General features: G+C 46.4%; 1 protein-coding gene across 2 annotated transcripts in view; it reads left to right on the top strand.

The window, feature by feature from the left end:
* Positions 1-26,312, top strand: part of LOC146857696 (C2 calcium-dependent domain-containing protein 4C-like) — a 33,074-nt gene extending 6,762 nt beyond the window's left edge. Inside the window, exons 1-2 of one of the 2 annotated variants that reach the window (XM_085646841.1) lie at positions 23,349-23,480; positions 24,828-26,312. In XM_085646841.1, the coding sequence (XP_085502967.1) occupies positions 24,912-26,261 (1,350 nt within the window). In that variant the 5' untranslated portion in view covers positions 23,349-23,480; positions 24,828-24,911 and the 3' untranslated portion in view covers positions 26,262-26,312. Of the gene's footprint in view, positions 1-23,348; positions 23,481-24,827 lie in introns of those variants that run through there. The other variant, XM_085646842.1, reaches the window with a different exon arrangement.
* The last annotated feature ends 252 nt before the right edge of the window (positions 26,313-26,564 follow it).

The raw sequence follows: 26,564 nt of genomic DNA, 5'->3' as shown, positions 1-26,564 counted from the left end.
GTCTCTGTTTGAACTCTTAAATAAAGCAATAATCAGGGTTCAATGGGTACACTCAGGCCTTTGCCCTGGTACCATTGGACCTGCTGCACCAATGAAAGCTGCATTCAGGGCCCTGTTTAGCTCTATTTCACAACCCCACCCTACTCCAGCAAGAGTAAATGCTGAGCCAGGCCCAGGATGGCACTCAGAACAAAACACCAAGAATATTTAAGAAAAGGTAAAAAACGCATGGCAGATGTTAGGTCGGCGGCGGCATGGCAGATGTTAGGTCGGCGGCGAGCGTTACAGGAGCAATGCCGCTCTGCTTAAGCAATATCCTTTTGTAACAAAAAGGCACAAGCTCTGTAAGGTTGGATACTGGCTAAGGAACCATGTGGTCGGGTCCCAGCCTTCTTTATTGCTTCCTGACCTTGACGTCACGGGGCATAGCACCCGATGCCCATTCACTGGGTCCATATAGTGAACAGCCCTACACCGGTGTTTCAAAACATTCCTCCTTTACCTAGACATCAAAAACAACAAACATACACAGTTGAGTAACACTTGAACAATGCACAATGAGAAAACTAGTGCATCAACAACTAGGTTAAGTGATTGAAAAACTTGTTAACTGTATGTTAAAAGTAAAAGAAAGTTTTTTAAAAAGTGAGTGAAAAATGAGAGAGAGAGACAGAGAGTGAGTGAGAGAGAGAGGACAAAGGAGACATTAGCTGTATTCTAGTATTAGCACATCACATCAGTTTACCACAAAGTGCAACAGGTGGGAGGACTAAATTGGATGCGGACTGAGGTAGTACCTCTCAGCCCCATGCCACCTGGGAGTGTCAACCCCAGCTCCAGACCATTCTCGGGGTTGACAGATCTCAGGATCATAGTGCAGACTTGAACTGTCAACTCTCACTGGACATGGACAGGGTTACTGGCATGGGATGTTCATTGTCCTCTGGAGAGGATGTCAGCATGGACAAGGACACTTAGCTCCATGGACATATGGCCAATGGGTAATCCTCCTCAGGTACTAACACACTGCGATTGGGCGATGGTAGTGGATCAGCGACCCTGGCAACCGTTCGCCTGTAGAGATGAAGAAAGACACATCTCTCGTGACAGTCTCACCTTGCTTCTGAGCAGTTTTCATACTTCTTTTTACAGAGGTCACTTTCCACAGTTCAACCTTAAAAGGCAGCAAGAACTTGGGGCTCACCTTGGTTGTGGCATGCAGCTTGAGCCGGTATTTCTTCAGAAAAGCATAGAAGGCACACTCCATATTCTGTCCATTCACCATGGCAATTCTGAGAATCTTGTTTAGAGTCCACATAAATCTTTCAGCCTTTTTGTTGACTTGAGGCCAACATGGCGTAATTCATCTGTGACGGATGCCACAAGATTGTAAGTACTCGGTGAACTCCTGCCTGGAGAACAGGGTACCATTGTCTGTTCGGATCTCACTTAACAACCCATGAGTGGCCACGATTTTTTCCAAATGGGGAATGGTGTGGCTGGCTGTCATTGACTCGGTGACCTCAACTTCAGGATATTTTGAAACATCGTCTATGACAACTAGCATGTGTCTGACATTGGGTAGACTTCTGAAATCAGCACTGGCTCTGTGCCACGGAATAGGTGGAATGGTCTCCGTGATGATGAGCGCCAATAACTCTGCCAGTCTAGCAGCTTGACACAAGGGGCATTACCGGACGGTACTCTCCACCAATGCCTCCAAATTCGGACAGCATACCTTGCATCACAGTTTTGATTTGGTTCTGACGATCCCCTGGTGAGTTGTTTGAGAGAGGTCAACAACCTGTTGCTGCGTGGCTCTCTGTATTACCAATCCGGTACCCCTCATTAAAAACCCTTCCGGAGAGACAGCTAGCTCCAGATGAACATTGTGGAGGGAAATCATAGTCAGCCTCGCTTCATCAGTACGATGGGAAGCTTTGTGAGTAAGGGTGCACCAATTTACAGTAGTTACCATGGAGATGGCTAGTTGAAGGCAATCATCAGTAGTAGTGGCCTTAATAATGTCGGCAAGGGAGATGGGCAGTGGCCTGGATCGTTCCACCACCAGTCAAATGTATTCCTCAACTTTCTCAGCATCTAACTCCCCTTCCATAGTGGCGGGTCTTGCATGTCTTGACAGATAATCAGCAGGATTTTGTGATCCAGGGCAATATATGACAGAGAAACGGTATGCTTGAAGTTGAAGAATCCATTTATCGATTCTATGAGGTGGTTTAGATGAGGACCCAGTGAAAATAGGAACCAGTGGCTTGTGGTCAATATAACTGTGAATGGCTGACCATGCAAGTAGATATAAAAATGGCAGCAGTCCCAATGCACCAGAAGGGCCTCTTTTTCAATATGAGAATAGTGCTGCTCCGTCTAAGTCAGGGCACGACTGGCCCACGCCACTTGGGCCCATTCACCATTGGATTGTCTCTTTGCTAATACAGCCCCTAAACTAGGCATTGACTGACAACTCTGATTCCCGGATGGGGCCAAAATAATCCAACGTGGTGTCTGCAGACAGGGTACGTTTGGTTGCCTTGAAGGCTTCCTCCTGGGGGTACTCTAAATCCATGTGGCATTGGCCTTGGTCAATTCTCAAAGCGGGGCAGTGAGGGCTGTCAGGTTCTGGATAAAATTCCTGAAATGTGTATTCATTCCTAAAAAACTGCCCACTCCAGTGGCAGTGGTGTGTGCTGGTGCTGATTGGTTGTCATGAACTTTTCCAGCATCTGGCATGACCCTCTTCTCAAAGGAAAAGTACCCACAGAACGCCATTTCCTTTTGAAGAAAGGCACATTTTTATTTGTGGAGCATGAGACTGATGTCCTTAAGTCTTTTAAAAGTGGCTCTTAGATGGTTAAGATGTTCCTCCAGGGTCAGGGCATTGACCAGAATGTCATCACTGATATTTATGACTCCTGTGAGGCCACCCAAGACCCCCCAATCGTGTCTTGAAATACTTCTGCCACATTCAACACTCTGACACTGAGACGTTTGTACCTCTGCAGGCCTACATGGCTGGAAAATGTGGTGATTGCTCTAGATTATGGGGCAAGCATTAGCTGGTGGTACCCTGCATGCAGGGCCATTTTGGAAAACCACCTGGAACCACTGACTTCAGCCACAATGTCATCTACCGTGGGTGTGAGATGTCTTTCAGATCGGCTGACCAGATTGGGCACGCGCCTGTCAACACAAATTCTGACTTCCCCCGGCTACTTGCGTTTCCTTGCCACCCCTGTTGGGGATACCCAGGGTGTAGGGCAGTCTACCTTCCCGATGCTATCTGCTTGCTCCAATTTCCGCAGTCCAGCTTCCACCTTGAGCCGTAGGTGAAAGGCTACCCTGCAATGCTTCAGCTCAACAGGCTGGATAGAGTCATCAATGTGTAAGTGTATCAAACGTTCCCTGTGACATCCTTTGCCTTCGAACATTGATGCAAACTCAGCCACCAGTTCGTCCATGCTTCCTAAGTAGATGCTGAAGGCAAATGCAATGAGTTGAAGACACTCTGCCGTCTGGCAACTTAACAGCATCCCTGAACCACCTTTGGTTACATACACCTTGGTCCTAGTCGAATGAGACTTGTGTGATTTCTGTTGTGAAGACGCTGGGAGTGATGTGGATGATCCATATGCGAAAACCTGGGTGAGGGTGGCGTGTAAGACCGGTTGGAAAGGGAGCGCTTTTAGGACATCTTGCGCCAAAATATTGATCAGAGCTCCTGTGTCGATTAAATCCGGTACCTGGTGGCCTACCAGGAAATATTGCACTTGGGGATGCTCCTCCGCGGATATCCACTAGGTTGGAGTGTATGGATGACATGAACGTTTCCTTCTGGGTCATTAGCATCATCCATGTCGCCGGAGTACAGTCCGATATTGTGATGCCCATATCCCAAGAGCGCTGACGCCTGGATAGCTGATGATCAGCGCATGGGTGGGGCCTAGTATCCTATATGCTTGGCAGACATGCCTGAAGTGAGAACGTGAGAGGGGCGCTACAGGTGCAGGCAGAAATTGGCAGGTGCACATCGCACAACTCACCAGGCAGCCCAATGATGTACAGCCAGGCAGGTAAAAAGACGTTCCATGCCTGAGGAATGGCGGCACAACCAGGGGCGTAACCAGTACCTTGGCCGGTATGCAGGCACCCCTCCATTGAGGCCCTCTAATTCCGGGGACAACAGAGCTGTGGCTGAAGGTCAGGCCCCCCTGGAAATAGCACGGCTGGAAACAGCAACCTGGACCCTGGAGCAGGAAAAAAACAGGGGAAGCAGGCTTTGTGGGCACCACAGCATTCAGGAGGCCAGGTGAGTGAGGCAGGGCACACTGTTCCTCCTCTCATGGAGACCAGAGCATGTGCATGCACAGCTGAGTGCAGCACGCGGTGATGGCAGAGGCAGCAGCATGCCAGAACAGACTGCCCGGCAGGAACAGGCCTTGACGTGGGCGGCGGAGCAGCAGGATATGCTTCACGGCTGGAAACAGGCAGTGAGGACGACAGCAACATAGTAGCAAATGCTCTGCGGGTCACCTGCAGAAGCACAGCAGATACAATGCCGGGTGCAGGCGCACGAAGGTGGGTGGGTAAAATACACTTGTTGCCAATTTGTTGGGTCGGCAGCCGGGGTTATAGGTGTAAAACTGCTCGGCTTAAGCAATATCCTTTAGTAACAAAGAGGCACAGGCTCTTTAAGGTTGGATACTGGCAAAGGAACCGTGTGGTCGGGTCCCGGCCTTGTTTATTGCTTCCTGACCTTGACGTCACGGGCCAGACCACCCGATGCCCGATCACGGGGCCCATACAGTGAACACCCCTATACTAGTGTTTCATAATGGGGTGGGCGACCCCAAACGTAACAGCAGGCCGGGTCCACTTCTCCTCTGGGCCCCGATGATTTGTACCTGCTACACCAATGGTAGCTACACCCCTGCCTGCAACAGTGCAACCTACTGACACTGCCTACCTGTGTGTATTATATCCAATCATGAGGGTAAGAGGGGTATTCAGACGATGCCCATTCAATCCTTAAAACTGACCTGCTGTTGCCAACAGATTTTTGCACTGTGTCTTTAAAAGTTTAGACCCAGTTCCAAGTAGTTCTGAAAACTGTACGAAAACGGCAGAATATCTATTGAGCAATGATTGTGCTGTCCCTTTAAAAGTACTGCAGCCTGTTGGTAAGTACTGGTACTACGACATTAAGCATGCAGCAGTCTCCTCCAGCGACTGTAGGTGTTATCCCTTACAAAATGAAAGACAGTGCTTATGAGCATTTAAAAGCAATGAAATATGTATGGCACATAAGCGCAGGTACTGTGTCTTTAAAAATATAGCAGCCTTGCAAGGAAATGCTGAAAGCTTCGATCACTGCCCATTAGCCGGCATTACACCTGATCATTAGTTTAAGGGGAGACCATTTGGTACATAAGCTCTTTACTGAGAGCGCCGACATGCAGCATAAATGGAATCATGCATTTATGTACATACAATGATTCATAGCACCCTGATTATAAATCTTTTTCTTCAGGCATTGAAACTGGGACGCAGGGATAAATTCCAGGATCACACTGTATGAGCAAATGGAGAAGCTGGGGCTACAACTCAGGTGGTCACTACCCATCACCGAAATGTTCTCCACATATACTGTGTGACAAGAATATACACTAAACACATATTCATACTCCCACAAAAGAGTCTTTCACCATAAATAAGCAGACCAGTCTGCTGCATCAGTAACTGAGGAGTCGTCCCAACCCTTTTGCTCTCATCACTTCTTTTTATGAACGAAAAAGGCAGGATCGCACTGCAAGGTGGACCCGCCAACCACAGCCGCTCCTTAGCTCAGGGCCACTTTAAGGTATTTGAGGTCTTGGCACAATCATTTTTGGGCACCCTCCACTACTGATTTTTAAATCTAGGGAAAGGGGTTGAGTGGAAAAACGAAGAAAGGAGAGGTTTATATTAGGTAAATGAAACAATGGGATGATTTATAATTGACATGACACACAATGCTTGCTTGTAACGGCTCTACTAATGACACGCTAACAACAGTGAACCAAAGTCTTATGCCATTTATTGTAGGTCTTGCTTTAGAGTCTGAAAGATCTGGTGTCATCAAATCTTCAAGTACAACACGAAGTAGAGAGAGGATGGATTTGGCTCAGACTTTTTTATGGTTTGCTATTCCTTGGATGGGCTGTCCATCAAGGCAATAGGATTTTACAATGGTTATATCGTTCCATTTGTGTTCCCATTAGCAGGGCCAGATTTAGGGCAGTGCAACCGGGGCCACTGCACTGGGCACTGAGCTCGGATGCTGTGCTTTGAAATATCTTATGGATTTAAAAGCATCTGCTGCAGTGTTTCTTCTGTGCCCAGTAATTTTCAGGCACTTAAAATGTCCAGATAACTCTGGTTATTAATGTACACATTTGAAAGAGGCTGAAGTTTTATCTAGTGTCAGTTTTGACTCACAATAAAGTAGCACAGTAGAACATTTAGCATGCAGATCCCAGATGTGTATTTTATGTACATAGCTCAGTGGGTTACTACTTTTGTCACAGAGATCACTTTAGTTACTTGCAGTTCATAAGTTAAAAAACTAACATAGCACACTGCTCTAAGAACTGTTATCAAAGAGTGTATGCAAACTGCAAGGTATTAGTTAGGACGTTATGTTTTTCCTCAGCCTTTCATTATCATAATGTTGCTTAAAAGATTTTGTTTGGGTAGAAATATATTTTATTAGTAAAACCAACCCCAACCACTGTTACATTTTAAATTCTAAGTTTGTACTTCTCCAGAGTAAGTACTCTTAAAATATACTGCCTACCAGTGTGGATGACATGGGACCCCTACACCCTGTAGTCCTCATTCTTATGAACCATTTTGTATACACTGATTTATACGTGTATGGTTCATTGTCTCTGTATAATGTGCTAGTGATGTAAAATGCTCTGATACCCTCATCTGGTATGGGTAGCACTATAAAACAAATGAAATACGTGTGAGAGAGGAGCTATGGAGAGATCAGGAGCATTGTTGGAGGGCGATAGGGAATACATAGAGAAGGAAGTCATTTGGGGGGGCGCCAACAAACACTGTCACACCAGGTGCCACCAGAACTAAAGCCAGCCTGGCCCATTAGGTTTTGACCATATGGTAGGAGGAAGTGCTTTTGATAGACTGCAGATGCAACTTGACCTGTAGCTTGTAAATGAGAGTTGGCGTGTGACTTCAACTGCTTCTTAGCTGTACAAAGGTTTGGCTGGAGCCAATTTATACACATTTCTCCTCTAGCCAGGAGAATAATATAAACAAGTAGTCTTTTGTCTGAAGAGTGTCTGTGGGTATTTAGCACATTTTCCGTCCCAAAAAATCTTTAAAATTGGCTTACCTTGATTTCAACTGTGAGAGCTTCTTATATGCTAACTGTATCCCAGAGTCTCATGAGGGCTATGCAGCTTACAAACATGTTCATTGTCAGTCTCCAACTTTCCACATATTTTACAATAGGGATTCCCCTTTTGGAGAATTTTGCTACTTTCTGTAGTGTTCAGTATATTCTGTGTACAGAGTAGAAACGATTTTAATGATTTAAAAGTAGAATAAAGAAGATTCAAAGATACTTGCTATAAGATCTCTAACTCCGGCATTGACAAGTCATCTTCCCATAGATGGCAAGGGTTTTCTGCCATTGTGAGTTCCCACGACCAGATTGAGACTTTCTTCATAAATTGTTATGTGTTTAGAATCATCCTCTCATATTCCCAGTCTTATCTGATTTTCTGGTTCTGAGTTGACCACCATGATGTGAGCTGGAGATATTCAAACTTTGAAAGCGTCCCTCCAGTGATCTCAGCTAATGTGTCCATTGGCATCAAGTTGTTTCCATCCCTTATTCCTCCATACACTTATTACCACCTCTATCAATGGAAGAATTAGTCTATCCCTCACGAAAGACGGTGTACCAGATGAAATGCAGATTAGAGCAGTTGCAGTATAATATCCAATACCAAGTATTCCCTTGAGTCGATACCATAGGGCTAGGCTGATACATCTTTTAGGCACTTTTAGGTGTACTTTTTAAAGAATAGAAAGGCTCCACATTTAGGCATGAAGTTTGCTTGACCTACTTTTCTCAGCATGGTGGTAAATAGATTACTCCTAGTTGAGTTGTATGGGATAGCCTGTGGTATTCACCAGTTTTTGAACTGAGTAGCATTAGAGTTGGATGTCTGGAAGCTCTAACCCCTCTTTCTCTAACTTCATTCTGAGTTTCTTCCACTAAAGCCTGGCTCTTTTAGAAGGCCAAATAAAGCTACCTATCTTCCTCTGGACCTTAGAAGAACTGTACTTTGCAGAGTGGTATTGTGCTAAATGGATAAGTACGTTTCTGTTAAATATTCATTTTAACACTTTTGGTTCAACCAATTATCGTTAATGGTAAATTACTCAATTTCCTAAGTAGTCTGTAAATCAAAGTGTGATCTTTGATGTAGTTACTTTTCTTGCATGATGGCATTCAAATTGTAAATCCTGAGATATTTTGTTTATGAAATAGGAACTGTTTGGATGTCTTAGTTCATTATACAGACCCTCATTATGAATTGGATAGAATTTATTTGCCACAAGAAATCAGGATATTGGTTGAGGGGGGCGGATCACTAAATTAACTTGAGCGTAACACTCTGGAAGCTTGTCACAAAGCAGTCAGGCTTAATTCAGAGGCAATGTGTGAAGTCTTTATACAGAACACAAATAGTAATGTAGCAAAAATAGAACACAAGAAAAATCCCAAACCACATTCAAAAATAGAGTAAATTATATTAAATAAATTTATACCAGAACAACAAAAATGCAATTACTAGCATCAGGGATATTCAGTTTTAAAGTTGTTAGTGCAAATAGCACCTAGAAGTGAGAAACTGCCTATTGAGGTCCTCTGGTTGCGCTGGACTGGGGAAAGTCACAAGTTCAGCACGGGTCAGATACAGGGGCCATTTTAGCCCCACTGAAAAGTTACCTTCAAAATCTGTTGTAAAATGTTTAATTTTCATTGAAGAAGGCCCCAAGAAGGAGGCTGTGTGTCCAGGACAGTCGTGGCTGTAGTGCGAAGACTAGGCCGGACATTGTGACTGGTCGTCGCTTTTGTGTGAAGAGCTGTTAGGCATCGCAGAAAGTCATTGCAGTAGCTTCCATTGGTGGTCATTGTGGGCTGTCAATGCTGTCGGGGGAAGTGCAAATCTTGTGTTGCCGGTCGTTGCCGGTGGTCTCTGTAGATGAGAAGAACAGGTCCCACCAGAACTTCGCGTTGGTGGTCATCGCGGGCAGCAGAGTCTTGGTGCGAATGTTGCAAGGAGTCCAAATTTCAGGATTTTTACCTTTTCTTGAGGGAGACTACACTCTGATGCCAGCCAAGGGTCCAGAACCTAGGGAGGCACCTCTTGAGGATCAGGGACTCACTCCAGCAGAGGCTAGCAGGGTTTGGGCAGGTCCAGTTCACGGTCATCTGGGCAGGTCCAGTTGCAGTAGGTCAGCATTGGCAGCTACAGTGAGGCCTCTGAAGCTTGTTGGGCCCCTGTAGCTCACACAGGAGGTCAGCCAACTGATGCTTAGAGCCACTCAGGTTAGCTGGGATGAAGGCAAGCAGGTTCAGTCTTCCTTCTCAGACAGCAAATAAGGACTTTAAGTATCAGGGCAGTCCTCTTGTAGCAGGGTAGTCCTTTTTAGGTCGAGGACTACCGGTCTGCCGAAAGGCAGAACCGGAAGTCGGAGATTTAATGACTTGGAGAAGAGGGGCTTGATCCAGCCCCTCTTCTCCCCTGTTCTCCATTGGCTGGCCTCGTAAATGCTGGCCAGCCACTGGAGAAGAGGTCAGTCACTCCGATCAGGCCCCGTCCTTTTCAGATTGGGGGGCGTGGTTTTTGCGAAAAGTCTCAGGGAGGAGACAACAGCAAAACACGCCCCCGAATCCGAAAACGATGCTGCCTTGCTTGCTCTTGTTTCTGCTCTCCTCGCTGCTCCCCCTTACATACCCCCACTTCCCATTGTCCCTTTCCTTCTCCCACGAGGGCTCCACTTCGTTTTCGCAGGGGAAGCCCAGCTTACAGCAGCTGTAAATCCGCTTGATGTACTGGAAGAGATGCTGGTGGGGAAAGACGGGCCTGGGGGGTCCCGAGGCAGCAGTGCGCACCCGGAGCCTAAAGGGGGCGCTGTCCTCCAGCACGGCCAACTTGTGGTGCCCGCTGCTCCAGGGCTGGCTCATGTGCAGGCACTGAAGCCGGGGGTCCGCCCTGCCGAGGTCATTGTAGTCCACGCCGAAACCCACATCCTCGGACCTTCCCGCGGCCCAGTGCCGGGCGGACACCCTGTGCCTGGGGTAGAGTGGCAGGGTCCGGCCCTCCTGGAGGAGAGAGAGCAGACAGCAAAGGGCGAGAGCGTCCCACATGGCGCGGCACAGAGGGGTGAAATGGCCGCGGCGCGCCGGGCCGTCCCTTAAATAGGCCTCCCCGGGCCCTGCACAGACTCTCTGGCTGCTCGGACGACATTCACTGGAGGAATCCTTTCTGCGGCTGATGGTCTGAACTCCCAGAACAATGCGCTGCCCATGCTGCGACAATCACTAATATTTACACACCCATCGCCTATGTAAATGGCCGGCAGCGCCTATGAGGGGTGAAAGAAATAGAACTTAAGAGGAGCAGCGGTGAATAAGAGGAGCAGCGGTGAAAGCACTGCTTAGGCCAGTCTATTCTTGGGAACTGTGCTGAATGTAAACAGTCTATAAAAAGCAAACTTTTTTTTTTTTTTTAAAGTAAAGAAGGGCGTGATGTCCGTTAGATGTCTCCTGGATTTAATGCGGTTGATGCCAGCCAGCTACAGTGGTCGGTGCACACAGCGCCTGCAAGGCTGCCCCAGTTCATACACACTGGTCACCAATTGTGTAGCAAGGATGCCATGGAAACCTGGTGCAAGCAAGGAGAATGTCCCCCTTGACTGCACTTGGGCTATTAAAATACAGCAGCGTTCAGTGAGCCCCCAGGACTCTGGGCCCCTGTGCTGCTGCACCACTGGTAACTACTCCCCTGTATTTCACCCAACTGTCACTGCTCCGAATTGACATTTGGTGTCCATGTGGACTCAAGGACGAGGTCTTTTCCAGCCTGTTCAAAGCTGCCCCGCGTTTTAATGCCTTCGATGGCCTTTCCAGCAACGTTTAAGTTGCAGGGGCTACAGAGACTCCTATCTCGTCAACGCTTTTTAGACCATCCTCGGAGACTAACAGGGGGCAAAAGTCCGGGCACTGCAAAAAGTTAAGTTAGAGAGCGCGTGTGCGACAGAAGATGCAAAGTTCGGAATAGAAGGGGCACTGCTCGGGTCAGGTGTTTGTAAATCACTAGTGAGTACTGGGTGGGGAGGGGGCACTCCCGAGGGGAGATTACAGAGTGAGCACAGCAGGGTAATCTGCGCCCACTGACTAATGAGCCCCTCATTGTCTTTTATGTGTGTGCAGAGCCCCTGGAACAAACGCATCGCATTGCTGAGCTAACAGCCCCCATGCACGTTTAGCATGCAGCGGGAGGGGGACGGGGGAGGGTCAGAAAGGAGACTCCCTGGCTGGGCCTGTGGGGTACACGCGGTTTAACCCCCCATACCCAATGACAATACAATTACCCTTATCTTCAGGGTTAGGAAAAAACGTGCAGTGAATTCCAACTCAACCCAGAAAGACAATGACAATTACATTTAACAAGCATTTACAATGCAATGGTCTCGGCATTGGTAAAGTTAGAGCTATTGGCATTGCTCATGACATTATTTTTGTTTATGTTTTTGTTTTTAAAACATTTCAAGAAACGGCATTGTCATGAGCAATGCCAATAGCTCTAACTTTAACAATGCCGGGACCGTTGCATTGTAAATGCTTGTTCTGCAACTGCCACAGGTTCAGAAGTGTTCTTAAGAGTAACTCTGGAGATCCAATATTTATACATAGGGCCAGCATTTGTGTGGGGAGACTTTCTATCCTACCCCACATCTGGCTATGGAAAGTTTTACCCCTTCCCCTGTCAAGGCTCCAAACTGTCTGGGGGAGGCCTGCTGTCAGATTAATTTGTGTGTGCAGGAGGCAAGCCCTCTGAAGTATAAGTGGGTCTAGGTAGAGCCCTTCCTCAGTCATCCTGCCATACCTAAGCCCCCTTTGTCTCACTGTCTGGAAGGACTATGCAAACATCAATAGCAGAACCAATGCCAGTCATGTGACCCAGGACAGTGGATGAAGGGGCACAAATGGTTGTGGCAAAACATGGCACTTTCTAAAAGTGACATTTCCAGAACTGTGACTTAAATTCTGACTTTACCATTAAAGAGAATTTTAAATTAAAATGCATTTGAGTATAAACAGCATACCTCCATATGCACCCAATCCAAAGTTAGCACTTATTAAATGTAATACGTTACCCCAGTGTTAGTAAATGTGAGAGATTAACCTCACAGTGGTAAAAAAATACTTGTTCACTGCTAGGACATGTAAAACTTAAGCACACATGTCCTACCTTCTATCTACAATGCACCCTGTACTATGAGCATTTTGGCCCTACATGAAGGTTAGTGTATAAGTATTAAAAAAGAAGGTTTAGGTTTGGCAAAAGCTTTAATTTGTCAGTTTACAACTGCACTACAGGCTGCAGTGGCAGGTCTGAGACAAGTTTTAAAAGACTACTTTCATGGGTGGCACAATGAGTGCTGCAGGCCCACTAGTAGCATTTAATTTACAGGTCCAATGTACATAGAGGACCATTCACTAGGGGCTTACAAGTAATTGGGGCAATTGGGTGGAGGCCAATGTTACCATGTTTGAAGGAGATCACGTGCACTTTAGCACTAGTTAGCAGTGGTAAAGTGGCCAGAGTCCTAAAACTGACAAAAACAAATTCAATAAATAGGAGGTATGAAGGCAAATAGTTTGGGGAGTACAATGTCAAGGATGTCAAGTCAAACAGTTGGGATTCAGAGGCCAGCATCCCCAATTCCTGCCAGTATATCTGTGCTGAATTCTGGATGTTCTGAGTTTTCTCCCAGAATGTAGAATACCTGCTGTAGGAGGCTGGGTTAGTATACAGTGCAAATTAAAGGAGTGATGCAACTTGCACTAATCCAGGCAGCCCTTATGGTGATTTTAGTAGTCTTTGATAACCTTAGGCTCTCAAAGTGGTAGCTGTGGATAGCAGCCTTCAGGCCTATCTTGAAGGAGTGTAAAGCAGCTCTTTTACCACATTTAACCAACAGTGTAGATTGTGCAAAAAAGAACCACACAGTGTTTACAAAAATAAGTATATTTACTACACAACACAATCACTAACACATTGGTAAATCTCCTACCCAAAAATATCATAAATATACATGAAAATACTCAAAAGAAATCATATAAGTAGCACAACTATACACTGGTCTCCAGGGGCAAGCCAAACCATATACTAAAGAAGCGGAATGCGAACTGCAAGGAAGAAGGGAACTTGGACCAAATGACTCAGAGGAGCTTGGAGAACCAGGAACCACCCAAGAGAAGTACCCAGGAACCCCACGGAGGCTGAGTACAGAGTGGAAACACAGCCAGGTGCCCAATGGAAGTCTATGGAGAAGTCGCTGTTGCAGTTTTAAAGAAGAAGGTTCCTTGACAGAGGACCCCGAAGAAACCCTTTGGAAGGTGGAAAGGTGGAGAGCCACCCCACCCATGGATGCCCCAGGAACCAGGTTACCTGCACCAGGGAAGCCAGGTGCATAGGATGAAATGACATCGGAATCTCCAATAGATGACAATGGAAGACTTTGGAGAAAAGGCCTCTGGAGAAGTTTACGAAAATGTCTGGTGGAGTCCAAGGTTGGATTCTTGAAGAGGGGAACCTGCAGGCAGCGGGGACAGAGTCTATGCCACTCAGAGATGACCAAGAGGCACGAAGCACAATGCCCACCTATGTCAAGAGGTTCATGAGGGAAGATGATGACCTTGTTGGTGCAGCTGTGTGGACCAGGCGATACTGAGGAAGACCAGAAGCCATGCATGAGCTGTACCACATCAGATGCCAGTTTCTAGGTGGTTGGTGTCTGGCAGGAGCACCGACAAGCCTTGGTAGCCGCAATTGCTGTGTAAGATGACAAGATGCAATCGTTGAGATTAGCAAGGTCCAACGTTCTCACCAAAGTGCAGGAGAGTCAGAGCTGGCCCCAGGCAAGCAGGGGAGCAGACTACCAAAGCAGAAAAAGACCCTTGAGGGAATCCACAAGCCGAAAGCAAAGGAGTCGCAAGAGGACCTCAGGCAGCTCTCCAAAGATGGAGGCCCATGGTGCAAGGGATGTAGTGAGGACACTAATCTTCAAAGGATGAGGTGCTGGTGACTGGAGCTTTTTGTAGCCTGAAGATCGCTGGGGTGCAGAACCAACAAGCCTTGGTAATGGCAAGTTAATGCTGTGCACAGGCGTTTGGTCCCTGCAACTCCAATGAGGGATTATGTCCTTCAAATTGCAAGAAAGACAGTTCAGGCCTCTGGAAAGCCATAGAACGACCACCTGTGTTGCTGAGCCTCTGAAAATTAGCTTTGTTTTGGTGCCTGCAGATGCAGGGGAATGACTCCTTCACTCCAAGGGAAATTTGTGTGGATGTCTCTGATTCCCACAGGTCTTCTGGAGAAGCAGAATATAGCACAGCCAGAGATGAGGCATAAGACTTGAAGAACAGCAAGGCCAGGAGCAGCATGAGTCTTCCTTTATGCAGTCTTGGTTCCAGTCGAAGTCCAATGAAGTCCAAGTATCCAGACGGTCGAAGAGTGTCTTAGTTTCAGAAGTGAGTCTTGTTCCACAGAGAATCTGTGGACACACCTACGGGGGAGCCCTTAAATACCCAAGGAAAGCGTTGGAATAACTTGGGGTCCCTCCCAGTGGAGGGGCTGGACAGAGAGGGGAATACTTCCCTGACCTTTGTCCAGTTTCGCACCAGAGCGGTAAGCAAGGGTACCTGAACTGGCTCAAATCAGAGTATTCAAGGAGGGCAACAAATATGCCCTTCAATGAAGTCAGGTGAACTGTCTGGGAGGAGGTCACACCGCCCTGTGACAGGAAACCTTCCCTTTCCCCTGCTCAAGCTGAGTTTAGCAGCAGGAGGGCAGAATTGTGTTGGTGGTCTGCAGCAGCACTAGCTTGCTGGCAGACCCTTAAGGGGTGTAACCAAGATTACAGGAGGTTCCCCTAAGGGGCCCCCAGTAAATAGGATCATACCTCTAGCACCAGAATCAGTGTTGGGGTATGATTCCAACATGTTTGATACCAAACATGAGCTGGTTTGATGCAGATAGTTAGACATCTTGTAATGACTGATGTCCACTATCTATGATAAAATGACTGACCGCACTTACAAAGCCTTGAGAGTTGACTCCGGAGTTTGTAGGGGTATCTCGCTCATGCAGGGGCACCCTCACACTTATAACCAAACACCCTGCCCTCAGGAGTGAAAGGCCTTCCTTGGGGGGGGGGGTGACATAGGTTTTAAATGTAGTGACCTCAGATATAAGAAAACGTATATCTGCCGTGAGAGTTGCAAGCACCATCTCACACAGGCTGCAATAGCAGGCTCGTAGCCAGAGGTGAAGTGGACTCCCATGGGTGGAGCAATGCATGTTGCAGCCGATGGGAGACCCCTGGGAACCTAGGCCCTGGGTACCTTAGTTCCATATACTTGGGATTTATAAGGGTACAGCAGTAGCCAATTGTAGAGGTACAAAAGTACCAAAGCAATTTTGGGAGAGAGAGCACAGGTGCTAGGGTCCTGTTTAGCAGGATCCCAGCACACTACAGACAAAACACACTGCCACCGGGCTAAAAGCGGGGGTAACCATGAAAGCAGATCCTACTTTCCTATACCTGCACAGACCCAGAAATATAGGATCATTTACCATGCATTTTCACCTGTTTTATGGAAAAAACTGGGAAAGTATCTGTGGGATAACTTGTAAGAGTTGCAGGTGTAGGGGGAAATGGAGGACAGGGCTAGCTGCTGGCTATCTAGGGTGGAGCATGGTTTACTCCTACGTACTACAGCAGTGGTCAGGCGGGGCCAGGCTTTGCTGATGGCACTTGCAGCAGCAAAGTGAGGTTGTGCCTCCAGGCCTGGAATTATCAGATCCAGAGTGTGTTTACCCAATAATTCCAGGCCTAGTCACACTTATCATTGTTTGAGGCATAAATCCACCAGGACTCATCACTCTGGCTGAAATTGGGCAGCTCGTAATGAGGACAATGGTGTTATTCCCTTAGCACCATTGTGTGTTTATTTGTTTTTCTGACCATCATTAAATCACATAGTTGAGGTCACTGTTTTTTTCTCACAAATTAAAAATGCACACACACATAGGCTTTCTTTGAAGTGCAACAAAAATACTGGCCTTCGATATATGTTACTGCCATTGCTATTTGATAAAGTAATGGCATACATTCATAGGTTTTCTTTAAAATGCAACAAAAATACTTGCCTTTTTTCGATGTAACACTGCTACTGCGATGTTGTTATTAAAAGACCCAAACAATTCTTGTGTACCATGCTTTAAAAACATTGCTTTGGACACAACCTAGGCACTCACTGCTAGTGCCACCTTCTTTAAACATAAGGGAGCATTTCCTGCCTCAACTCGTTTGTACATAACAAAGAAATAAATTACATACCAAATTATATAACAATATCAAAGTAGAAAGCTTCCTTTACAATTGTCTCTATGGCATGTTGCAGATTGCTACAAATAAAATACATTTCTAGCCAAACCTATTCCCTTTTTACCTTTATTTCATATCTTTGTGATTAATCAAATAAATCTTTGCTGCCTGTGCCATTGTAGTTGTCACCTCTCTTCATTCACAGTACCAAAGAGTGCATTTAGTTAAGCTCATAGAAGAGATTAGGGTTCTTGAGAAACCAGTATTGTATAAGGGATAAACTACCCCCTGCCGTACATTATAAGGATGATGAAATAGATATGTTTTTCTATTTTGTTTGTTCATTGTTCCATGTAACTTAGCATTCGTGGCACCATTTTATGTTTAGCCTCCATTTTCAATCATGCCCTTAACTGCGCATTCCCTCCTCGAGAAGCAGGGTGTGGAAAGTTTCATTTCTCCAAGGTTAGGCCTTGCTCTTCTAATGAATACACTGTTCTTATTAACGCATACCTTTCCCACTAGATAGAGGTCTTCTCCCACCAGTCTAGCGGCAGGCACGGACAGAATGAACTTGGGTAGAAGATACTGTGTGCATGACCTCAGAATCGAAACCCATCCTACTGTACTTCTTTGTGTTAGCTGCACCTGCTTGGAAAATGTCATTAGGGGCGGATCTTCCTTGGTTCTGAAATGTACACAATGTATCACTATATTTGCTGATGTCAGTCCTCTCTGCAGCACCCCTAACCGACTGGGCAGACGGGGCTCCACTCGAGTGTATCTGAATAAATATATACTTGGTTTGCATTCTCTACTGTCTCTTCATTTGTATGGAAGGCTGAGAAGAGGTCGTGAGTGACTAGGGTGGCTCACTGAAGAGTTCCATAACTGTGTAGAGGAACATGGCCGAAGGCCGAGTTCTTGTATAGGGTAATGGAACTCCGTGGTGACTTGCAATATCCTCATCATGTACGCCAGGGGGTACTTTATCCCATATAATACATGGTCACACAATCACCTTTCCCACAAACCAATTAATACCTTGGTGCATAGATCTTTCATATGAAAGAGCGAGCATGCTTGCAAATATGAAAAATAAAAATTAAACCTTAGTGCAAAATTAAACACGTTGAAAAACATATATTTGTTGCAAACACATATTAAAAGCAGTTCAATACAAGTAATTTAAGAAAAATGTTGCAGTAGATCAGAATGTGTAGAAACTTGCAGAAAGAGTCTAGAATTTCCCTATCTAAGGAGTGCAAAATCTAAACACATTCTGTCTACATGTCATTGCAAGCTATTAAAATAGACCAGAAGAAAGAAAAGCAACCTTCTGTTTTCCTTGCTTTAAACAGCTGCTTCAATTGAGCTCTGTAACCTGATCTGGCTTTCACATCGGCTGCTGGCTATGGCAGCAGGCATTGTGATGTAGAAATTCAACTGTAATAAGTTATAATAGATGAGTTCTGACATTTTGTCTTTATAATCAGCGACGGAGTGCGCCACTAGTTGCAGATATAAAGACATTCTAGATGTGCATTTATACAGGGATTACAGAATCCCATGTATTATACCCCCAATACTTCCACAATCAACACATAAACTCTGCTTGTCAAAGTTTTACTGGAAGGCTAATCTTTACCCTTAATCAATAGGAGAGTCGTATTTCAACAATACATTTCAAACCCCTGCAAACAATGAAAAAAATAAACATTTGGGGTAGGCCTTCAGCATGTACTGTGCCACTTACCTAAGTAGCCATTTCAGCATGTCTCTGGCCTGCCATTGCAGCCTAGGTGTGCAGTTTTAAAAATGCTATTTTGACCTGTCAAAATAAACCTTTTGCCAGGCCTAAGCTTTTCTTTTTAATAAATATAGTTCACCCCTACGGTAGGCCCTAAATAGCCCATAGGGCAGGGCGCAGTGCATTTAAAAGGTTGAACATGTGCTTTTAAGTTTTACATGTCCTAGCAGTGAAAAACTCTTAAGTTTGTTTTTCACTCCTGCAAGACCTACCTCTCACATAGAATAGCATTGGGTTAACTTATTACATTTAACAGTGATCACTTTCAATTAGGAGCAGGTAGGAATGACAGGTTTTGTGTTTAAAGAATTGTCATTTAAAGCCCTCTTAAAATTCTGAAAATGCCACTTTTAGAAAGTTTGCCTTTGCTTGTCCCAACCATTTGGTGTCTGAAACCTGCATCCTGCGTCACATAACTTTGCGTCTCTGGTAGTGGTATTTGTCCATTACTGCCCTCCTGCTTCAGTGGAAAAGACTGAACCTGTGTCTTGAACCCAGGACCACCAGAGTGACTACAAAGGCTAGTTGGCTGGCCTCCTCATCAGAGCTTCAGGGACAGAAAAGGCTCCAACCACTTTTGACTCAGCACCTGAACTCTACCAGTTGTGAGTCTTGCCCTACAAGTGACGTCACCCCAGTCCTGGACCCTTGGAAGTGGGCCTGAAGGTGCTCCGTCAGTCCAGCTGGGGTCCTGAGAGCAGAACTAATCCAGCGCGACATATCTCCTTGCAACTTCGCTTCAGAACTGCCACAGCTTGATGCATCCCCAACACTGGACTTTGCATCGCAGCCCACAGTCTCCTCAGAACTGCCGCTGCGCGATGCATCCTGGGCACATGCCTTCCAATTGCAAGTTTCTAATCGACGGCATCCTCGCATATGCAGGACTCCACATCCCAGCCCCCTAGCTTCTTCAGAACCAATGGTACATAACACATCATTGATGCAGAACTTTGCATTGCAAGACCCTAGTCTACGGCAACCTCGACGATGATGATTGCAGGCCTACAGTTTCCTCTGAACCGGCCCTGCGCAATGCATCCTCAATGCAGGATCTCGCATTGCTCTTCACATAAGAATTAGGGTACTTTATTCAGCTGGCATAATTTGGTCCCTGTATCCTCACTCCATTGCAGTCAGCAGGAACTTGTGACATTTCCCAGTCCGGCACAACCAGATACCTACAGTTGGTGCTTTGTGCTTCTAGGCACTATTTTTACATAAATCACTAAACATGCATATCTACAGTTCTTCTGATGGGATTTTTGTCATATTGATCTCAAATTATTTTTAAGTGTTTCTCCATTTTTCTAAATTGGTGTGAGACTTTTCTTGTGTGGTGCTTGCACTTTATTACTGTTTGAAGTGCTGCATAAGTACTTTATGTAAAAAGAACAATTGATGGACAGAATGCAGAACAATGTCATACATTCACCCCAGTACAAAGATATGGGCCTAAATCCATTGCTTTTTTACTCCCCATGTCATTCCAGTTTGAACCCAGCCATATGCAAATCAGTCTTGACCCTGCACCCAATGGGAAAAGTCCAGCCCAATTTGCCAGGTCAGGTCCTCCCTGGACTGTAGAGAATCATCCTAGGACCAGTTTCGGAGTTTCAAACCTCATCAGCCAGGATAGCTACACTCAAGTGGCATGAAGAGCACAGGACCCATGTCTGGGCATACCCGTCACATTCGGGGTGACAAAGGCTAAAAGAACAATTGATGGACAGAATGCAGAACAATGTCATACATTTACCACGGTACAGAGATCTGGGTCTAAATCCATTGCTTTTGCAGATGGCCAGGTCTAAACTGGGGTGGCACGGTGAGCAAAAGAATGATGGATTTAACCCAGATCTTTTGACTAGGGGTGAATGTTTTGATTTATTCTGCATTCTGTCCATCAATTGTGTATCTTTTGCTTTCGCACCCTAAATGCGCCGGGTATGCCCAGACGTAGGTCCCTGGCTCACTGTACCACTGGATTCAAGCTATCCAGGCTGATGAGGGGTGGACTGTTCCCATGAGGCACAGGGTAATGACTGATTTCCATATGGTCAGGTCTAAACTGGAGTGGTATGGTGAGCAAAAGATTGATGGATTTCACCAAGATTTTTTGACTGTGGGTGAATGTTTTGATTTGCTCTGCATTCCGTCCATCAATTGTGTCTTTTGCTTTCTCTCCCTAAAAGTGCCGGGTATGCCCAGATGTTGGTACTGGGCTCATTGTGCCACTGGATTCAAGTTGTCCCCGCTGACGAGGGGTGTTACCCTGAAACCGGTCCTAGGATGCTTGTTTCCGGTTCAGGGAGAACCTGCCTTGGCAGTTCATGTTGGACTGTTCCCATGAGGCTCAGGGTCAATACTTATTTGCATATGGCCAGGTCTAACCTGGGGTGGCATGGTGAGCAAATGAATGATGGATTTAACCCAGATCTTTTGACTGGGGTTGAATGTTTTGATTTGTTCTGCATTCTATCCATCAATTGTGTGTCTTTTGCTTTCTCGTCCTAAGTGCGTCGGGTATGCCCAGACATGGATCCTGGGCTCACTACCCCAATGGATTCAAGTTATCCCGGCTGATGAGGGGTGAAACTTCAAAACCGGTCCTAGGATGCTTGTTTCCGGTCCGGGGAGGACCTGGCTTGGCAGTTCGGGCTGGATTGTTCTCATGAGGCACAGGGTCAAGACTGATTTGCATATGGCCATGTCTAAACTGGGGTGACATGGTGAGCAAAAGAAGGATAGATTTAACCCAGATCTTTTGACTGGGGGTGAATGTTTTGATTTGTTATGCATTCCACCCATCAATTGTGTGTCTTTTGCTTTCTCGCCCTAAGTGCACCGGGTATGCCCAGACATGGGTCCCAGGCTTACTGTGCTACTGGATTCAAGCTATCATGGCTGATGAGGGGTGAAACCCCGAAATCGGTCCTAGGTTGCTTGTTTCAGGGCAGGGGAGAATCTGGCTTGGCAGTTCGGGCTGGACTGTTCCCCTGAGGCACAGGGTCAAGACTCATTTGCATATGGCCAGTTCTAAACTGGGGTGGCATGGTGAGCAAACGAATGATGGATTTAACCCAGATCTTTTGACTGGGGGTAAATGTTTTCATTTGTTCTGCATTCTGTCCATCAATTGTGTGTCTTTTGCATAAGTACTTTACACATTGCTTCTAAGTTAAGCCTGACTGTTTTTGTGCCAAGCTACTTGAGGGATAAGCACAGGTTAATGTGGAGTTTGATTGTGTTTCACCCTGGGAGAGACTGTGGTTGCTGCTTGAGCAGGGCTTTACCCCTCTCAATCAGTAACCCAATTTCCGAAACACCATCTGTTGTAATGTTTGAAAAAACCTCCATCCTAGTGTTTGGTATAGTTTCTTGAAGATTGTAAGCGTCCAAACCACATCTTCTGCAAAGACTCAGTACTGAGGCTTAAAAAACACCATCTAGTAAATGGCACATTAGACAGAATTCAGCGTCCCATCCAAGATAGCCCCTTTAATTTAAAACTGCTGGTTTTGCAGCTTTAAACTTAGTCCAAGTTGTACTTTCCCTCACGTTAATGGGCAGCAAAGCCAGTGAGGCACCTTTTGCAGCATGTCATTAGTCTGGACATATCCACAAGGCAGTAAAATGGAAACTTGGGAAGAATTCAGTGTAAAACATTACTCCCTATTGTGTATCTTTTTGGAGCTTTTGTGCAATTGCAGAAAGCTCAGTATCCTCTGCTAAGCATCTAGTGACAGAAGGCATGGCAACAGTAAAGATGCTAATGAGAGATGCTGAACAAGCCAAGAAGGCATGCTAAGTGAAACAATCAGAACTGGAGAAGGATTTAAGACTTCTAACTCAAGCTCATAGTAAACAACAGGACTTGACAACTCTCATGGAACTTAGTAGATATTGTGCTATCTTGCTCTCCCCCATTCACGCAAGGCAGCAGAGCAACGGTGGTTGGTGCGCTGCGTGACTTCTAAGTAGATTTGCCTCTTTGAATGCAACAAAAGGCAGAGATATAAGCTTTTCAGAATGACATGATAGAAGCAATATGCAAACGAACTTGCCTTAAATGTACACAGAAAACATGAAAGTAGAAGACGCGTGTTTAATAGTGGTTTGCTGTATAGGCTCTCATTATAATGGGGCTGTTTGTGTCCACTCTCGTGCACAGACGTGTTTACTCAAGGATCTTGCTTGCTGCAGCGATCACTAAACCCCCTCAATTTTCAACAGGTTCATCTGCTGAGAATTACCAGGGGAAAATGCCAGGTAAATACCAGCACAAGTGAATTTAGGTACGGAAAACATTACAGTCTGCATTCTATATCCCAATGGATGTAGCTTTCAAAGGTCGATAAGGATTGCTCCTTTTAAATTCCGATCCCCCCCCCAAAAAAAGTGCTCCAGTCGTGCTCGCCGTTCTTCCTCTTCTAAAGCCAAACATCCTTCTTTCTCCCTATACAGTGAACGCATTACAGCCAGCCCTCATGTGTGTGCTCTTCCTCCTTATCTTCGTGCATTCCCCTGTGATGTTCCCTACGGTGCTGCTGCTCCACTGCATCTTGTAGGGTTAGTTCTCACTCGCCTACCGAGCTTCCCCTTCTGCGCCTCTACAGCATACTCGACTCTAACGCAGACATGAAGAGGGGCGTGGAAACAGCTTACGTAATGGCCACTCGCCGCCTCATTGCTTTCCGCTGGCACATCAGAATTATTGGAGGGCGTGGCCTGCAGGCAGCGAGCTTCGGATTGGACCATTGACTCGGCTGTCTGGTTCATAAGCGCGGCGGGCGCTGTCCTGGGCTTAGGTTCTGAAGAGAAGGTGGCGGTGGTGAAGTCTGAGCACGAGGAACCGCTTTCAGTGCAGATGCGCCAGTCTTTCCGCAACCTTAGCAGAGCCAAGACTAGAGAGAACCAAGTGGCAGCCGGAGACCCGTAGCATATTGAGGTAAGAATTGGATTGCGTGGCAACGCTGCATCTGTGCCATAAATGCACACTGTACACACTGGCATAACGAAACTCGAGGGAGCCTCCCTGCAAGGCAGCTGAAGGGGCCCCCTCTGGGCTCAATCAGGAGCTCTGCCACCAGAGTGCTGCGGGGGCCTGTGTTACGCCCCTGACTGTACACCAAACAAACTCCGACATTCTCTACACAGCACACAGGCGCCAGCCTTGACTTTGCACTCATCCATAGTCCATTGCTTATGCGCTCCAAGATCCCAGGGTCATCAGTGTTTGCTAATTACAGCACTATCAAGAGTTATCAAGACTTACCAGTGTCATCACTGCTGACAAGCGCTACTGCCATTACTTCGCACCACCACCACCGACATAACGCATTCATCTGAGCAGCATCGGAGCACTGGGGTTGTCACTGCACGTAAACTCCAGTGCACACCAACCCCATGGCAGTCACTAGCCCCCACCACCAGCGCATCACTGCAGCAGCTCGAGTGCAATCACTGCACGCCTGCTGCAGTTGTCCCGATTGCATATGCATTAAAGATGCATGTTTGATATTTGCACAAACTGGGAATGTTTACCATAAATTAATGAAAGAAGATGTTTTCCACTCAAGAGTCAGTAGGGTGTTCTGCCTACTTCGCGACTTTCCACTAGGCTACTTATTACAAATGCTGTTAATAAACAGAATTTTAAAGGCAAAGAATAAAAGAATAAAAAAATATATGTGTCTAGCACACATTAGTACAGTAGAGAAAGCCTCTTATGGGTCGATAACTGTTGTTTCTCACCTAAGTAAGACCCTGAGAGTGCTATGAAACCTGCTTCTAGGAGCAGATGGTCTTTTGACTGTGATGCAAATCACAAATCTAGGTTCATTTTAAAGTAACTGAGTCACACTGTAGCTAGATCGGTGCGTTGTGCATAGGTAGTATGCTCCATGTTGAGAGTTAGAATGTTACCAATGTACTTGCAATATGCTAAATTAATAGCTTTGTGGGGTGGGGTGGGTGCGCAGTTATTTACCGCTCTCGAAGGTTAAAGATGTAAAAGGCTGGTGATAGTCCATAAACACAGTGACTGCTTGTGAGCCACACTTGGCTAACCGACATGGGTAAGCGTGGCATGATAACAGCCTTTATAACTCATGTGCCTTGAAAGAGAGCACATCTACATGCATGAGCACACACATGTGAAAGCTGAAATTGTAACCAGTTTTGTCTCTTTGCCTCTCGGGGACGCTCGAGCATGTTATATCTTGCAAATTTCATGTGTTGAAGACTTGCAGCAGGTTGTCCATCATGCTTATTGTTGTTCCCTTCTTTCTTGCAGGTCATTGTGGAGGGCTTGCCACAGCCGGAGTCCTTGCTGCCTTTTGTAGGCTTGCTTGAGTAGGAATTTCACTGCGCTGTACTCATGTGGGTCCTGGACAAGATGCGGGTGACGCTGGAGAGCAGCAGCAACACCCTCTCCTTCCCTGGCCTAGGGCCTGAGGGCATCATGCTGGGCACATATAGACTTTCTTCTGACACACAGAGCAAAGGAACGCTGCCCAATGTCCTCACCCCAGATAGGATCCCCGAGTTCTGCATCCCTCCTCAACTGACCTCCCAGCTGAAGAAGCCAGAGGCTCCCTGCCATCACAGGTCTACTCCCAACATCAGGTCTCCAGTCCCAAATGCAGGAGGGGGTCAGAAGGCTGCTAAGGCCTTGCCCTTCACACAGCAGAAGCACATCATCCAGATCGAAAGTGCTGACGACATCCCCTGTGACGTGAGTTGCAGTGACGATGAAAGAACCAACGCTGACCCCCAGTCCCAGGCTGCCCTCTCGCTCCCCCATCTACCCAAAGCCCACACCTCCTATGGCTTCTGCACGCTGCTTGAAAGCCCCAACACCCGGAGGAAGGAATCCATCTTCCACAATGACCCCTCGGGATCACCAGCGTTGCCCTGTCTGCTCCCGAGAACCAGAGCAAGCACTTACTGCAAGGGGGCGTCTTCCCCCACCCTCCATGTCTCTTCCATGACCACCAGGTTGCCTCTCCAAGACATGTGTGTGCGTAGATCCTGTATGTGGGATAGTGACACTGCGTCTTCCACCGATTCCTCTCCTTTCAGCTCCCCAATGCTCAACAGGTCTGTTCCCCGATCAAACTCCTTGCTCAAAGCTTTCAGCCAAGAGCGGCTCTTTTGCAAGGCTTTCAAGGTGAACAGCAGAGCCAGTGTGACCAGGAACAACTCTGTCTCCACAGATGAGGGCAGCTCCACGGACAACAGCCCCAGCATCCCTAGGAGGGCTTCAGAAGGGCTCATGGAGCCCCTGCCCTCACTGGCCTGCAGCTTCTCACCCCTGCCTCTGGACTTTATGTACCGCAGAGAGAGGTTTGTCAGGGAAAATGTGGTGTTCCTGGACAGGCGTGGGGTGTTGAGGCTGTCTGCTGAATACTGCCCTGAGAATGAAAGACTTCAGGTCAGGCTGATCAGCGCAGAGGGACTCTACGAGACCTCCACTGAGCCCAAGAGCGTCAACTGCTGTGTCAGCCTCTCCCTGCTGCCGGGGAAAGCTCAGAAACAGCGCAGCACCATCATCCGCATGAGCCGCAACCCTATCTTTAACGAGGACTTTTTCTTTGATGGGATCCGAGAGGAGGACCTGTGCAGCCGGTCCATAAAAATCAAGGCAGTCAACAAGGCGTCGAGTCTGAAACGAGACTGTGTCTTAGGAAGAAGCGAACTCTGCCTGGCCAGCATTCTACCCATGTGATGTGCCTAAAGAGACGTTACAAGTTACTATTTATTTTTGTACTTTTTATTAAAAAAATAATATTTATCGGAATCTACTCTGACATTGCTTTTATTTAATTGATACTCCAATGCCTTTCTATGTTATTGCTGCTGCTCCACGTGACAGTAGATTGTGTTTCTTGTAAATTATTTCCTCAATGAATTAAACAAACAGAAACATGTATACAAAATCTAGATATCTGAATATTAAACAAAACACATAAGATGCTATATTTTGGTTTCTGATGTCATGACGAAGACCCTATTGAAGAAAAAAACATGT

Source organism: Triturus cristatus, chromosome 3_2, assembly GCF_964204655.1.
Source record: "Triturus cristatus chromosome 3_2, aTriCri1.1, whole genome shotgun sequence".
Classification (NCBI taxonomy): Eukaryota; Metazoa; Chordata; class Amphibia; order Caudata; family Salamandridae; genus Triturus; species Triturus cristatus.
The sequence above is the reverse complement of the archived record's forward strand: the minus strand, read 5'-3'. Positions and strand labels throughout refer to the sequence as shown.